General features: G+C 46.7%; 1 protein-coding gene across 2 annotated transcripts in view; it reads right to left on the bottom strand.

Annotated features, from left to right (window-relative positions):
* MYO1D (myosin ID) overlaps positions 1-15,254 on the bottom strand; it is a 157,564-nt gene that overhangs the window by 27,685 nt on the left and 114,625 nt on the right. Inside the window, exon 22 of one of the 2 annotated variants that reach the window (XM_035347449.1) lies at positions 4,019-4,524. The exons of the other annotated variant lie outside the window; for it this stretch is intronic. Within the exon in view, the coding sequence (XP_035203340.1) occupies positions 4,497-4,524 (28 nt within the window). The 3' untranslated portion in view covers positions 4,019-4,496. Of the gene's footprint in view, positions 1-4,018; positions 4,525-15,254 lie in introns of those variants that run through there. 2 annotated transcript variants of the gene reach the window in all.

The raw sequence follows: 15,254 nt of genomic DNA, 5'->3' as shown, positions 1-15,254 counted from the left end.
CTCTTCTCTTCTCTTCTCTTCTCTTCTCTTCTCTTCTCTTCTCTTCTTTTTTCTGAAAACCATCCAATGCCTGGCACAACAATTACGCGGAGAGAGCACATTGAGGGGGCAGAGGAGAACTTGACCACTCTCCAAAAAAAGGAGGGGGGAAAAAGAAAAAAGTGAATGTAGTATAAGCTCAGGCAGCACAGGAGACTTCGCTGGGGAAGCAGCGTCCAACCGAGACGGTCCAGAAAGGCTGCTGTGGCTATTTCTTGAGGCAGCCCCGTCCGACCGGCGCTACCTGTACTGTGCCCTGCCACTGCGACACGTGACGAGCTCGGGCTTGCAACTGCAAGTGTTTCAAAGAAGAGTCATGATGCGTCTGAAGTGCATCACTTCTCTTCTGGCAAACACGCCACCTGCTTTCATCTCAGCACGTAGTTTTACTTGCCCGTCAAATCAAACACGCTACGTTAATTGTGGGGACAGAGACAAGCACCTTGGAAAAACACAGTCCTTTGCCAGGCTGGGAAAACGTAGATGTATCTGTTGTCGGATGGAAAATCATGCAGGCAGACATGGTGACATGAGCAGGAGGAAAAAAAAAAATGACAGGACAATAAAAACATGATATGGACTATATTAAAATGTAGTTCAATTTACACCAAAGCAGCAACTTCCCCTTAGCTGATGCATTAGCTGAACAGAGCTCACATTTATTTCTCATCTCAAGCTTCCAGTGATGCGATACAAAGGAAGCCAGTGAACACTCTGTTTTTCCACACAAGATTATTACAAAGAATGAGATGCAACCGAGGCAACACAGGAAATAAAACATTTCCACCGCACAGCGTATAATACAGGCAATAAAGGAGGAATACTCCCATTGCAAGCTGCTGCTCCCAGTGCTGCTGTGTGTCACGGTGCTGCAGGGGGCTGCTACAAGACCACCCCGCAGTGACACGTCATTGAAGCCCTCTGACATTCAACAAGCAGGCACATTCAAACGTGCAGAAACTAAACTTTTTGAATGAAATTCTTTTTAGTCTTAGGCTTGAGATTGAGTTCTGAAGTGAAATAACTCAATTAAATAGACTTCAAAGTATTTATCCTGCTTAGCCTAAATCAGTTTTAATAATAGGTTTGTTTGCCAAAACTTTAATAGCTTCAGTAAAAATATCTAAAATGTACAAGATGATATATGTTCTTGTACAAGCCTTACAAAATTCAACCCACCTTCTAATAATAAACTGTTTCAGGCTTTCATTTGCTAAATTGTATGTGCACTTTGGAGAGAGGTTGTCTTGAACATGCTGCATAATGAAAGATTTCAATAAATCTTGTCAAACCAGACAAACAAAACAAAATTTTAATTTTAAATTGCAGTTGAGTGCTCCAGTAGATGTATTTTTTGGTGACTGCCACACAACTAAGGTGGGGGAGTTCGCTTATTTTTAACAAGATAGTGGCATTGTCTCCATGTGTTAAAACAATTAGTTGTGAGGTGCACTATAAAAAATTAACCTTTATATACGCAGGAAGAGATTTGTCTCTGCTTTAGCTCTGGTCAGTAGGGGAGAGAAAATATTACAGGAGGGAAAGGGAGAGAAACATTACAGTAATTGGAAATGACACCTTAACCCCTCCGGTAAGGCTCAGCAGGGAGAATCATTCTGTGCATGCTGTATCGTGGTGCTGAGCAGACATACATCTGAGGCTGAAGCTTGGCAATACTGTCTGCGAAGCAAGATGACTTTGGTTTTTATATCACTCATTATGAAAGAAACATCCAAATTAATTCACAGTATTTCTGCGAAATAGGCTTTTTGGTGCTATTCCCCCATTTCTGTATGGTCTGAAGAGCTTCCATCAACTTGCCGCAGCTGCATATGATGAGGGGGAGTTTTTGGAGCACTGAGTAATTTTCATGTTAAGGGTTTCTCTTCAGCACGCCGTGCTGAAACACACTGTGCTAAAAATAAAAGAAGATGCCCTCCCTGCCAGCCCACGAGAAGGCAGGCGGGCACCTCCACAGCCCTCCTCCTCCTCCTTCTCCTCCTCCATCTCCTCCTCCTTTTCCTCCTCCTCCAGAACAAGCTGCAGGAAGCCTGATGGCAGTCTCTGTGCCGTGAGAGGGGCTGCAGCCACCCCCCGGCTGCCTCCCACCACCAACTGGGGCTTCGACAGCCCTGCCACTCTGCAGCCGTTCCCATGTTATTATGATTATTATTATTTTTAGGATGCAGAACCGAACTCCTCAAGTCACCATCATGGTGCCGGCCACAGAGATGCTGCTGTAGCTATGGCAACGTCCCTGCTCCGGGGACCGCCGGCCCCATAAGCGCTGTCACCCCAAGTCGAGTGGGGCTAGCCCCTGCTGCCACACAAAGAAATGCCATTTACCCCCCAAAAGGGGGGGGGGGGGGGGGGGGGGGGCGTGGGCACATCTTTACTCCCTGCCACTGCTTTCCCCCTGCCCGTCCCGCCCCACTGGCTCTGGTCCAACTGTTTCCTAGAAAGGCCAGATCTCAAGCCGGCCCCGGCTGTGTGGTGAGGACACCTCGCAAGGCATGGACTCTAATCGGCCTCTCCCCGTGCCAGAGGCCGTGCAGACGATGCAGGAGGATGCTGCCTCCTGCAAAAGGGAGATTCAGAGGGCACCAAAGGTGTGCAGCAGCCGCCCAACCCCACCGGCTGTTTGGAATACTGTATTCCTTTCTGAGGTTTAACCAGCATCATCTGAGCTCTCGTGTTTGCAGAGTAAATAAAGCTGGTTACAGCATCATTCTACAATATGGAGATAAAAAGAAAAAACACAGCTTGGATTTCTGTTTACACTTAAGGGTACCTTAATTCATAATAATCTAAATTAAACCGAGTGTGCTGATGACTGCAGTGGAATGCATTGGACATAGCAACACGACACCGCAGACAGGGCTCAGGCAGCAAGGACGAGCGCTGTTGCGATGCTCATGCTGAGCAGGAGGCAGAGGCAGAGGCAGGCTGCTCGCAGGGCTGCACCAGCTCCTTCCCGAGCACCGGCACAGCCGAGCTGCTGCCTCCACGCTGAGCTGAGTCAATGCTGTGAAAGATAATTCAATCCAAAATATTAAGAGCAAATCCCATATGTAAGTTCTGATAACCAGTTGTAATAGGCTGCACCGTTACAAAGACAAGATGTAACTCATATTATGCGGCTTTGCGGGAAAAGATCTTTGTCAGTTAAGATTATTAACAGTGTTCAAGTAAATGCTAGCATCTTGTTGACTAGATCTTAAGAGTTTGTGATAGTATCATCTCCGGTGTTGGGATCAGTTAAGTTACTGATGCCATATGAGGAGGAAGTGAAACATTTGCATAAACTAAAATTTTTTATACTTTAATGTGCAAGGATATGAAACTGCAGCACGCCCCCACCGTCACCTTCCTTACCAAGGAAACATCCTCTCTGCTGTATCATTTCTATTTGTGCTCTAAATCACCATGCCTGAGTCATGGCAGAACAGAACAGCCTTTCTTTGCAAAAATATATTTTCCCAACACATGCAGTTACAGAATGTGCTCTGCTCCACAAGCTCCCGGAGTATTTTTAATGATGCTAAAAAAAATTAAGAGTTACAATTAAGATGCCCACAATCATAACTCTTACTTTCTGTGCTACAGTCAGACCTTGACCTCTAATTCCTGCTCTCTAGAGCTAAACTGACAACATGTAGCAAAACCAAACACAGGATGTGGACACTGTCAGCAGCCTGAAATGAAAACAACACACCACAAGTTTGTCAGATATTTCTCTTTAAAAGCGAATTTGAAAATCTGACACGGTGCAGCTTCAACATGCTGCTTTTCACATGCTGGTGAAAGCCCTTTCCAAGGCAAACACAGGAGCTGAAAGGCAGCCTGTCAGCAAGGGCAGCATGTCTCACGCTGACAAACAGCCCTGGCTCCCTGACTTGTTCTGCACGCAGCTTTTTTTGGCACTCCTTCGCTAAACGCTCATGGGGCCAACCTTGAAGCAAAGCATTGCTCCCAGCGTCTGCAGAAATGCTGCATGCTGTTATGCTGGAGAATGCTGGCTGCTGTCCTGAAACTCCCCAATATATTTGTACCTCTCTCCCAGAGGCAGAGGATGCTCTTAAAATGAATATTTAAACATCTTGAAAGCAAGTGTTTGGTTCTTGGGTCAGTCCGTACCACCTTGCATGCTATCCCAGCAACAGATGGAGAGAGAGAGAGCATCCTTTTTCTGATCCAGAGGCCTAATGCCATCAGCCACACGATGCAATAGCAGACAAATGGCAGTACTTGAGAGTAGCTCCTTTTTCTAGCCTTATTTATTTTGATACTGCTTTCCTGATCTTGCTCTTCAGGACAGAAGTAGCATCTTGCCTGTGCCCCAGTTCAGGATCTCACTCGGTCGTGTGAAACCCAAGGCTGCCAAATTCAATTTGTCGATTTAGCTGTCCTTCTGAGAGGCTTTCCCAAGCTGCTGCTCCTCTGACAGGCTGTGCTGCTTACTCTTTTCCAAGCTTGCTGAAGAACCTGAGGATTTTAGGATATTAGGGTTTCTTTCCATATCTACTTTGTTTCCTCAGATAAAAGGTTTTCCACTAAGTTTATCTCCCCTCCCTCCTCTTATTCACAGTTTCTTGTTTTATATGAAGACCACATAATGCAAAAGAAAAGAAATAAATTTAGCTTGTAAGGTTGCCATATTTTTTTCTATGTTTATCACTACTGTATTTAATTGCCTGCATCACAAGGATCAAAGACAGATGAAGTGGGAAATTCAGTAGGTAGCAAACAAGCGTCAATATAATTTGATGGCTGACTTTCTGCTTGCTGCTTTATGCTCATTAACCCAATTCCTTTGAACTCAAGTAGGAGATGCAGTTAACACATCATTGGCAACCAACCTCCAGGGATGCTGAGAGGGATAAGAGTCCCGGGAGAGTTGGAGAGAGACGAGCCCGTGATGTCAGAATTTCCCAGCCTACACTCAGGTGAGCAAAGCAAAAATTCGTTGACCTGATGCCTGTCTGCCGATGAGGCTGTTGACACGGGGAGCCATGCACGAGCCCTGTGTCCCAGGCACTTTCCCTCCTGTCTCTTATTTTCTTAGAAATGAGCTTGCAAATTTAATTAATGGATTTACTGATATTCCATCTCATTAGCTATATAGGGTAAGATCAGCAACATCTCATTCAGAGATGTTTTTAAGAACTTAAGTGGCCTTACTGCTCTGCTTTTCAGACTGAACACAGAGAGCCACAGCCAGGCACAGCACGCTGTGGTTGTGAATAAAATTCCTCCTATAGCACTGTCCTCAAGCACGCTCGATGTGAACAGGGTGAGTAACAGTGCACATCGATGAACCAAGCTGATGGTAAAACTGTCCTGCATCTTAGCAACAGAAATGGAATCAGATGGTGGTCTTTACGTTCAAGACAGGCAAGTATCTGTCTTGTTACTTCCTCCGGTGTCACAGAATGAAAGCTGATTGCAGCTCACTTGATAAGATGAGCGGTCTCAGGGATGCCAGGGGCGAAGGGGCACCGAGGGAGCATGTGGCTGGAAAAGCCTTTTGCCTTTCAACCGTTCTGCAGTAAAAGCTCTTATTGCCCTTTTTGAAATACATTGCTTGGAAAATCAGCAGACACTACTATGCATAATCACACGTTCATACCTGCAGTCTGAAAACAGCCAAATTCTTCCAAGTCATTGTTACCATCAACAGCGACAACACCCGCTGACACCAGCATGCAGAAGGTGTTTCAGCTGACACAGCCAAAGCAATCAAATTCATTAGCAGCAAGGATGCCTCAGAAGCTACAGAAAAGGCAGCTACACATCAGGGATCTAATTTGCTTCTTTCCTCACCTTCATTTCATCACCTACCACCACTTCATTGGCTGGTTACCTTTGTTTAATAATTTATATAGCCCCTGCTTAAACATTCTGATGTGCTCTGCTTATGGGAATCTGTGAATATGTGACTTGGGACTTTATGCATATTTAGGGATATTCCAGCTGGGCAAGCACCTTGAAAAAGCAGTTCTGAGGCTGTTGGAAAGGAAACAAGGAGGATGACAGCTTCAGATGAAACAACGAAACAAAGCCCATTAGCTCTCTTTCAACAGCGTCTGGGTAAAAAGCACGGCACGCCTCAAATGAGATGGGGCGGATGTGTCATCCCAGGTAGAGCTATGGTTGAAGATCCTTCACTGGCTGGTGACATGATGAAACCCACCTGCATTCACAACCTGTCTAGACACAAAGGAACTCCATTTTAATTAAAGCTATTTAGCTAACCCCGTGCAAACCCTGCGGAGGCATTCAGTTCAGCAAGGCTCAGACTAAATACAAACTTTCCCAGGAATAGCTGTCAGCCTGAGCTGGGAAGATGCATGAAGTGACTGACAGCACTGAAAGAATTATTTTTGTATACACACAGCTGTACTGACACAGCTTTTTTGGCATAGGGGAGTGAAATGAGATGTTCAAGACAGTTGTCCTTATTAATAAAGGACCCAGAGCACTCAGAGCTGGTCGCTGTCCCCTTCACCACGGCATGCAAATCCTTCACTCCACAGACTTCAGCCTTCCCTCTCCCCTGACATTCATACCTGCTTCCTCTCAGCCATCTAAAATCCTAGCCTGGGTGCCCAGGTCCCCAGCTCAGGTCAGACCACGTGCTCTGTGAAACGGAGACAAGTACACTGTGAGTGAGGGTATGTGAGTGAGGGTATGTACGAGGGAGACACAGAAACAGGCAGGAACCCAAGGCCTCATCGCCCAGAATTCAGATTGACCCAGCCCCATTCACCGAGAGGTCACCCAGGCAAGAGCAAAGGAAGAAGGGCTCGCAGGGCCCGCTCAGGCAGCTACAATTAGGCTGGTAGAGGATGAGGCTGGAAGCGGCGCTTTGGGGCAGAGATTCTGCTTGGGAGGAAGCTGACATTTTGTAAGTGTGGAGGAAAGTAAAGGACTTTCCCCTGAAAGTTTACAGTTAAAAAAACCCTCTTGGTAAAAATTACAACGCTGTTGTATACTTAACCTTTTCCGTTCCAAACTCGTCTCTGCTGACGTTTGATATTTGAGAGTGAAAGAGGAAATACAGTTCTGTCTTTTCAAAAGCAGCACACATCTCAGCCCAGTTACCTCCGCTGGCACAATCACGCTGCCTGTCCATCTGTCAGTCCCCACTCTGCCTCAAGGCTGACAGACAGAAGACTAATACATAAGCTAAGTGAAAAATTAACTGCCAGAGATATCCAAAATAAATACCCCGCTGATGGAAAGGCAAGCCAAACTCAGCCTTTCCATGTCCCTTTTTGCTGGCTTCAATCAAGTGAGCACCTGCAGCTCTCTGGCGCTTGCCCTGGCGATGCTGTGGGAGGACAGACAGAGAGGAGGAAGCAGCTGATGTGCCAGCAGTGGTGGTGCTTCAGACAAAGAAGACCTGGTCCTTGGGCAACCTGGTTTTATCTGTTCCACTGCTGCTAGAGAGCCCACTGAGAGCAGTGGGTGCTTCTGTTAAAAAGCACAGCTTCCAGAGGGAAAACACTAATGCAACGTTAACCTGTAATGTGTCTTTTTCAGGCTTATGTCTTATAAATCCTTCTTTACTTACTGTTCACAAACCACCTCTGCCCCAGGACTGAAGTTGGTTTGGTTCTGGGTTAATAAGCTCAAAGGTTAGAAGTAAATCCAAGACCAAGCATCTACCAGTGCTCCCAGCATGGCCGAGCACCCCAGCTCAGTGTCCACCTCCTGGCTCACTCGGCTGGCTGCTGGGGTTCAGCATATCCCCATCTGGGGGACTGTCCCAGAGCAGCTTGGTAAAGAACACCCCTCCCCTGAAAAAAAAAAAAACAAAGTAAAACATGGGCAGATCAAAGTGCAGAAATTGTGCAAGAACAGTCAGCGATCTTGGGTTAGACTAGGCAAGTGCAAGTGTTCAGACCCTGGTGCCAGCTACCTTAGTAAGCTACGTGACTTCCACAAATACTTTTGCATTCCTCCTTAGGACAAAGGCTTGAAGCTGATTTGCACCCACAGGAAGTAAAATGCTGGTTGCACTCTAACACTGCACTGGACGGAGCATCACTGACCAGTATTTCTTAAAAATTTCCTTCAAATCTGCCATAAAATTTGCATTGAGCTTAATTTGGCTGAATTCTTTAACCAAATCCAAAGCTTATCAGGAACAATCTCCTGCAAACAGAGCATCCCTTAGAAGCTAGGTTGAGAGACAGACAGCTTTTATCTCCAAGTCTTCCAAAATAGAAACCAACCTAAAAAACAGGTCAGTGCTGGCCATCCTGCCGTTTCAGACACTGTATTTAGCAATACAAGCATACAACAAAGTGAACACACTGCTATTAGCTATACTACAAGATGTGTGATCGTAACTGACATGCAGCTTGCATGAGCAGCCAACCCTCCACAAGGAATCCAGAGACCCAGGAAGTTTACGAAAACTGAGCGATCAGCACCACCTCCCTCTGGGTTTGGTATCAGTCACTAATTTTGCTATATGTCTCAACACAAATATGATCAAAGCACACCTCTAATCCCAGGGACAGGATCAATGGTCCAAATGCAAGTCCAGCAGCAAAGCGCCCTGGCTTCCAGGTGCACCCACTGACCACCAGCAGCTCAAGCACCTGCATTTACAGCTACCTGGCCCCGAAGAGGAAACGCTGGAGGCATACTGGAACACCCAGCATTGAAACATCTTCAAGGCCACACATCTCTGGCCGCTTTACAAGTGGCTCCATCCCCCATCCTCCCTCTGGATCACATTATTGTGCTGCAGTACTGCACACTGAGCAAAAACCAGCAAGGCCGCTAAGAGAAGCAGACCTGGTGTTTGTAACGTCCTCATGGAGAAAAAATGGCTGAGGGCTGGCAGTCACAGCTGAGGGAGGTGGTAATAGAATTTTGGGTGTAACCTCAAAGTAATTAATCACACTGGATACTTCAAATTTTATAAAAGCACACGCCTCCGCACATCCCTAAGCTGGCACTTCAGCACGTCCTTCTCCTGCACACATGGGGGCTTCACAGTGCCCTTCATTCCCCACCTCTCCCTGCCCAGTTCCCCCACAGGTCCCAGTGGCCAGGTGCTTCTGGCAGCCCGTGGAGTGGATTTTCCTGCTGGGCTGCCACCAGAAGCAGACTGCTGGGGTGGCAGCTTCCACGCAAGCACCTCTTTTCAGTTTCATACACATGTGAACATCTTCACCAATGATCTGGACGAGGGCATTGAGTGCACCCTCAGTAAGTTTGCAGATGACACCAAGTTAGGTGCGTGTGTCGATCTGCTCGAGGGTAGGAAGGCTCTGCAGGAGGATCTGGATAGGCTGCACCGATGGGCTGGGGTCAACTGCATGAAGTTTAACAAGGCCAAGTGCCGGGTCCTGCACCTGGGGCCTAATAACCCCAAGCAGAGCTACAGGCTGGGAGATGAGTGGTTGGAGAGCTGCCAGGCAGAGAAGGACCTGGGAGTGATAGTGGACAGTCGGCTGAATATGAGCCAGCAGTGTGCTCAGGTGGCCAAGAAGGCCAACGGCATCCTGGCTTGTATCAGAAATAGTGTGACCAGCAGGGCTAGGGAGGTGATCGTCCCCCTGTACTCGGCTCTGGTGAGGCCGCACCTCGAGTACTGTGTTCAGTTTTGGGCCCCTCGCTACAAGAAGGACATCGAGGTGCTTGAGCGGGTCCAAAGAAGGGCGACGAAGCTGGTGAGGGGCCTGGAGAACAAGTCCTACGAGGAGCGGCTGAAGGAGCTGGGCTTATTCAGCCTGGAGAAGAGGAGGCTCAGGGGCGACCTTATCGCTCTCTACAGATACCTTAAAGGAGGCTGTAGAGAGGTGGGGGTTGGCCTGTTCTCCCACGTGCCTGGTGACAGGACGAGGGGGAATGGGCTAAAGTTGCACCAGGGGAGTTTTAGGTTAGATGTTAGGAAGAGCTTCTTTACTGAAAGGGTTGTGAGGCATTGGAACAGGCTGCCCAGGGAGGTGGTGGAGTCACCATCCCTGGAAGTCTTCAAAAGACGTTTAGATGTAGAGCTTAGGGATATGGTTTAGTGGGGACTGTTAGTGTTAGGTTAGAGGTTGGACTCGATGATCTTGAGGTCTCTTCCAACCTAGAAATTCTGTGTGTGTCTGTGTGTGAAAAGCAAAGCTGAAGCCCCCAGTACAGAGAGGAGTCATCAGCACTGATCACTCGATCATTCGCAGTGCAATTACTCAGCCACTCAACCCACAGCTGCAGGAGCTGTCTTCACACCGGTGGGAGATCCTGACATGTTATTCCCTGTCAGGCATGACGTGACACATCCCCAGCATCCACTGTTTGCAATAGCATATGCTAGTGCAGCATGCGGAGAGGCTGAGCACTGCAGGCCCACTAAGGTATCAGGACTGGACTCGCTGAAGCTTTCTGCTAAGCGAACTCCCTTCCAAGCTAATTTTTCTGCCGTGGTCTGAGCTCAGCCATATATGCCCTCCTCCTTTGTCTTACCATTCATGGTTTCTCCTAGGTGATTTGCAAGATACAGTTCCTGTGGAACTGTAGGCAAGGCAAAAGACGACTCTTAACATTCAGAAGTCTTCATGTAAATCCTGATTGTAAAGCAAATTAATTCCAGTCTGAGCCGAACTCAACCCCAACCAGCAGCTGGGCAAACACATATGCCTCCAAACTGCAAGCATACAGCTCAAGCAAATATAAGTAGCTGATGAATGCTTTGGGTAATCGCATCCCTACCCCCAGAGTACTATCAGTTAAAACCAGTGGAGACATTTTCTGCTCAGATTTCAAGATGGATGGTGGAGTTAGTTTCCTAGCACAGGCACCTACTGCCACTTCAGAGACCTTGGGGTACATCCCTTGCCCCAAGATTACACTGCAGAAAAGCACAAGTCTAAGGTCCCGTGTCCAACCACCAACTCCGTGCAGGTTCCTGACACACCGCCAGGCATTTAAAGACAGCACTGAACACCTATGCTTGGGCAAATGAATTCCACTCCAGTCTACTAGTTCAGTCTACTTCAAAGCCCCGTTTAATGCTTGAGTCAAGGCACAAAAACACGTGCTGCAGTGATCTCCACCTTATGTTGGCTAATTCTGGACAATGAAAGATCTTCTCTTGTATCACCCCCAAACTGACACTCTCAGCAAAACACAATGGAACACCTGCTGGCTGTTGATGTGACAATGTGACATATCTATGATGATTAAGAGTTCTACTCACCAGTGTTTCCCTCTTCAAAAGTTCCCGGGAAGGCGTGTGACTGTGGATTTGGATGCTAACACCAAGCCCCCCAGTGCCAGAGTGCCTAACCCACATGTGGCCAGCAAGTTTGCAAGTCCAGGGCCAGTGGGTTCAGGCACTAAAGATACTTCCTTTGCCCTTTCCTGTGTTAAAAAAAAAAAATCCATTCATACGTACATGGCTCAAGGGCACCCTGAAAGCATCTTTTGTGCTTCCATTGAGACCGTGAAGTATGAGTGCAGGAATGCACTACAGCCTGCTCTCCTAAATAAATACTCCTAAATAAACACTGTTCCTGCCTCTCACACCCAGATTTGCATTTCCATGCTTCCCTTACCACACCGTGAAACTGCTTCTTCCTGTTGGGCTGAGCAAGCAGCAAGCAGCGGCTCCCACCAGGATGTAGGGCAGCCAAAACATCCCTGCCCAGCAAAAGGCAGGAGATCAGAGTTTGTCTCTTTAATCAAAATGAGTGATCGTCATGAAACTTACAGAGAATGATCTTTGCTACCTCTCTTCCTCACTGTCAAATCTGAGGATGCAGCAGCCACATAAAACCATGTTTCCCTGGGAAACCAAGCTAAAAATAGCCAGGCTGGCTGGCTCTGGAGACTGGTCTGTAGTTCTTAAAATTGCAGTTAGAACGAGATATTACCCTGGGTTAAGTATCCGGATTACTGATGCAGAATGCTAAAGATCCCGGTGTGAAGCCTTGCTGCCCCACCTAACACGGGGTCACTCTGAAGAAGGCCGACCTTCGTCCTAAGCACGGGGAGGAGCTCACCCAGCCCTCGCAGGGCCGTGAGGGGAGCAGGCCTGTGGCAGGCGGCCTCTGTTCTGGACTCCCTGGTTTGGAAACACCTTCAGCCTGAGCTCAGCTTCCAGCACACAGACAGCGCAGAAGTGAAGGCTGAAGCCAGCCACAAGCCCCCTAACCTGGACTCAATCCACAGTGACTGAGCGCAGCTCCGGGGGCATCAGCTGAGGTCCCGTGGGATCCACCTTGGCTGGTGTGACTGTCCTCTGCCCAGCACCTTCACGAGATCGTGGTGATCGTAGTCCATGGGACCGGGGCTGGGGGCTGCTGGGGACTGAGGAGTATGACAGGAGGCTTGAGTGCTTCTGGCTGCTCTGTGCTTTTCCATCACAAAGATGTCAATGCAACATCGCACGCTGTCAAAGTGATCTACACAAACGTGAATACGATGTATTTCTGTTGGAGGGAACGCCCCCCCCGAGGCCCAACTGCAAACCAAGGATTTCTGGAAGGGAGATGACACCCAGCAGGGCACAGGGCAAGGATGAAGCCATCTCTGTAAATCATCCCTGGCCTGCCCCAAGAGAGCGCCCCGCAGCTATCCAGATGGGGTGCCAGAGAAGGAAGAACACTTTCCTCCTTGCCAGTATCAGCTCGTCATCTGAGTTCACACAAGGAAAAACAAGAAGGGGAAGAACAATCCTTTGTGCATTTAATTCAGAATCTAATTACCTTGTATAAATTAGTTAGCCAAGGTTTCCACCTAAGATTTAACACGTAATAGCCTATGAATCACATCCCTGTTACATGATATATTGTGCCATTTATATGTAAAAATGCTTTATGCAAGGCACCCTGTGGACTAGAGTTATTAATTTATACCACAGGCTCTGGAAGATTAAGTGAAATTAAAGAAGATAAGGAGATAAGACACTTCTGCTGATCAATGCGTCTTAATGAGGAACATGCTCTATGTGCATTTTAAGGTGAAATCAGCCATCAGAGTCTGTACGACCGTAAGGTCAGTTGTCCTATGTGAAGGCAGCATACATTAAAAGCTCACTGATTGCAACGAAGATTTTCCTACCAACAACACTGAAGCTTTTTCCCTCTGCGTGTTTTAAATGCTGCTTGTACTGTATGCTTTTAAATACTCTGCTTAATCTGCCCAGATTAACTCCTGTGGACACAGACACAGGCAAACACTATTCCTCTCTCTGCAGTCTTGATTTTCCTCCTCCCACAGTGAGCCACGTCTCGTGGCAAGAACTTTTCCGGCAGCTATTCCACTCGATCCCTATTTAGTTCCTGCCAGTTTACGAGTGCCACATGTAAGAGTGACAAGGATCATCACGCCGTGCCTGAAAACAGGCACATGAACCCCAATTTCCCTAACGAGGCAGTGGCACCCACTCCAAAGGCTTTTAACTCTCTTTATAAAGAGCACTAATCACGCAGAAGTTATTCCACCCAAAGGACAGTGCACAACAGCCACAGGCAGGGGCTGACTAAGAAGTTGCACTGAGGGAAGAGGTTCCTCCTCCTGAATCAGCAGTCTGCATCTCCAACAGCATGAAACTGTTTTCGTGTTTATGCTGTCCCTACCAGCTCCTCCTCACTACTTAAAAGAGAACAAAACATTACTTACAGTCTAATTTTAAGCTAGTGCCCTGGAGCCAGAAACTGAATTAATTTCCATAGATACTGAGTGGTTTTACCAGTATAGTGGAGCTAATTACCTCCTCTCCCCCCATCTCCATTATTACTGTCACCTCCTGTAGGGACAGCACAGAAGCAACGTCCTAGCCGTATGAATGCAGCACGCAGCAGTGACCCAGAACTGTCTGGGAGATAGTAAATGCTCCCTTAGCATCTCATACATGCCAGACATGAAAATACATGAAAATAAACCCTAATGTAAAAGAGTCTCAAACTTCTGGACTTAAGAAGTTTGAGAAAAAAAAACTTCTTGCAGTCCAAATAATTCTTATTTTATTGTGTGTGCCTAAAGACAATGTGGCTTAGCTCTAATAATGCAAAGGTGCCAGGTGCCAACAAATGCAGAAGCCACCCAGTGGTAACTTCAGGTTGTGTTTTTATGTATCTGCTTAGAAATTCCATTTCGATTAGGGATAAGGCAATTTAGATTGGCATGAAAACATGACATGCCAGTTATAAAAACCGGACTAGAAATGAGTGCTTTAGGTATGATTCATTGTACACGTGTTTCAACACGTGTCCATATCATCCTGTTGATATCCTTTGTAATGGTAGGATCAATTTATCCATAGCATGTATGCATTCAACTGTGAGCATCCAAAAAAGACAGTTTAATCACAGTATCCACATAGACATGAGCACAGGCCAAGTGTTCCTTCTAGCAACACTGGCCTGCTGTGTGGGTGAGCAAATACCCAGGAGCATGCAAGCCTTCCTCTAAAAGAATGTGTACCGAGGAAAAACTAAGAAAAAGAAAACTTGAGAGGTGCAATATGCACCATGCTGGTGTCATTTCAACTTTCTATCCTGGACTGCAAACCTGAATACAATAGCCCCACGAAATACACTGGAGTGAATATAAATCATTTATTGAACAATCACCTCTGTTGGATCATTTTCACCAGAAAAAAATGATGCTCAGCACAGACCTTTAACAGCACTGCTTAGACTCTCCAGAATAGAAGCTAGAAGCCTAATTTTCCTCAAAAACGAAAAGATTAAGGCTTCCTGTGATTTAATGGCATCTCCTGAAACAACAACACCGCCTGCAATCAGAACACAAAGGCTTCTGAGCAGGGAGACCAAAGATGGGAATAATACATCACAAGTTAAAAAAAATATCTAAATGATGCAATAAAAACATTTCTTTTCATAAACTACTGTTAAACAAATGAGGGCCCATATTTTGCATTCATTATCATTCTGCTAGCAATTCCTTGGAGATTGCAAGCCAGCCAGCATTTTAGTGCACACACTAAAAGAGATGAGGAAAGAGGACTTTAAGTAGGTCAGCAGTAAATATGATCAAGATGGATCTTTTTTTTGTTGTTTTTGTTTGCTGTCAGCCACTGGAGTCCTTATTTGAGAGAAACGCTAGTGCTGGGAGTGAACAGTTCTCAGAGGAGCTAGATGGGCATCACGTTTAGAAGAAAATGTGTGCCTGTTTCCTTTCTGAAACCAACCTTTTACCTCTGCCATGGGCAAAGCTTGTGACATGAGCTTGCTAGCAGA

This window comes from Oxyura jamaicensis, chromosome 27 (genome assembly GCF_011077185.1).
Source record: "Oxyura jamaicensis isolate SHBP4307 breed ruddy duck chromosome 27, BPBGC_Ojam_1.0, whole genome shotgun sequence".
NCBI classification, from domain to species: Eukaryota; Metazoa; Chordata; class Aves; order Anseriformes; family Anatidae; genus Oxyura; species Oxyura jamaicensis.
Note: the sequence above shows the minus strand (reverse complement) of the source record. Positions and strands in the feature narration are given on the sequence as shown.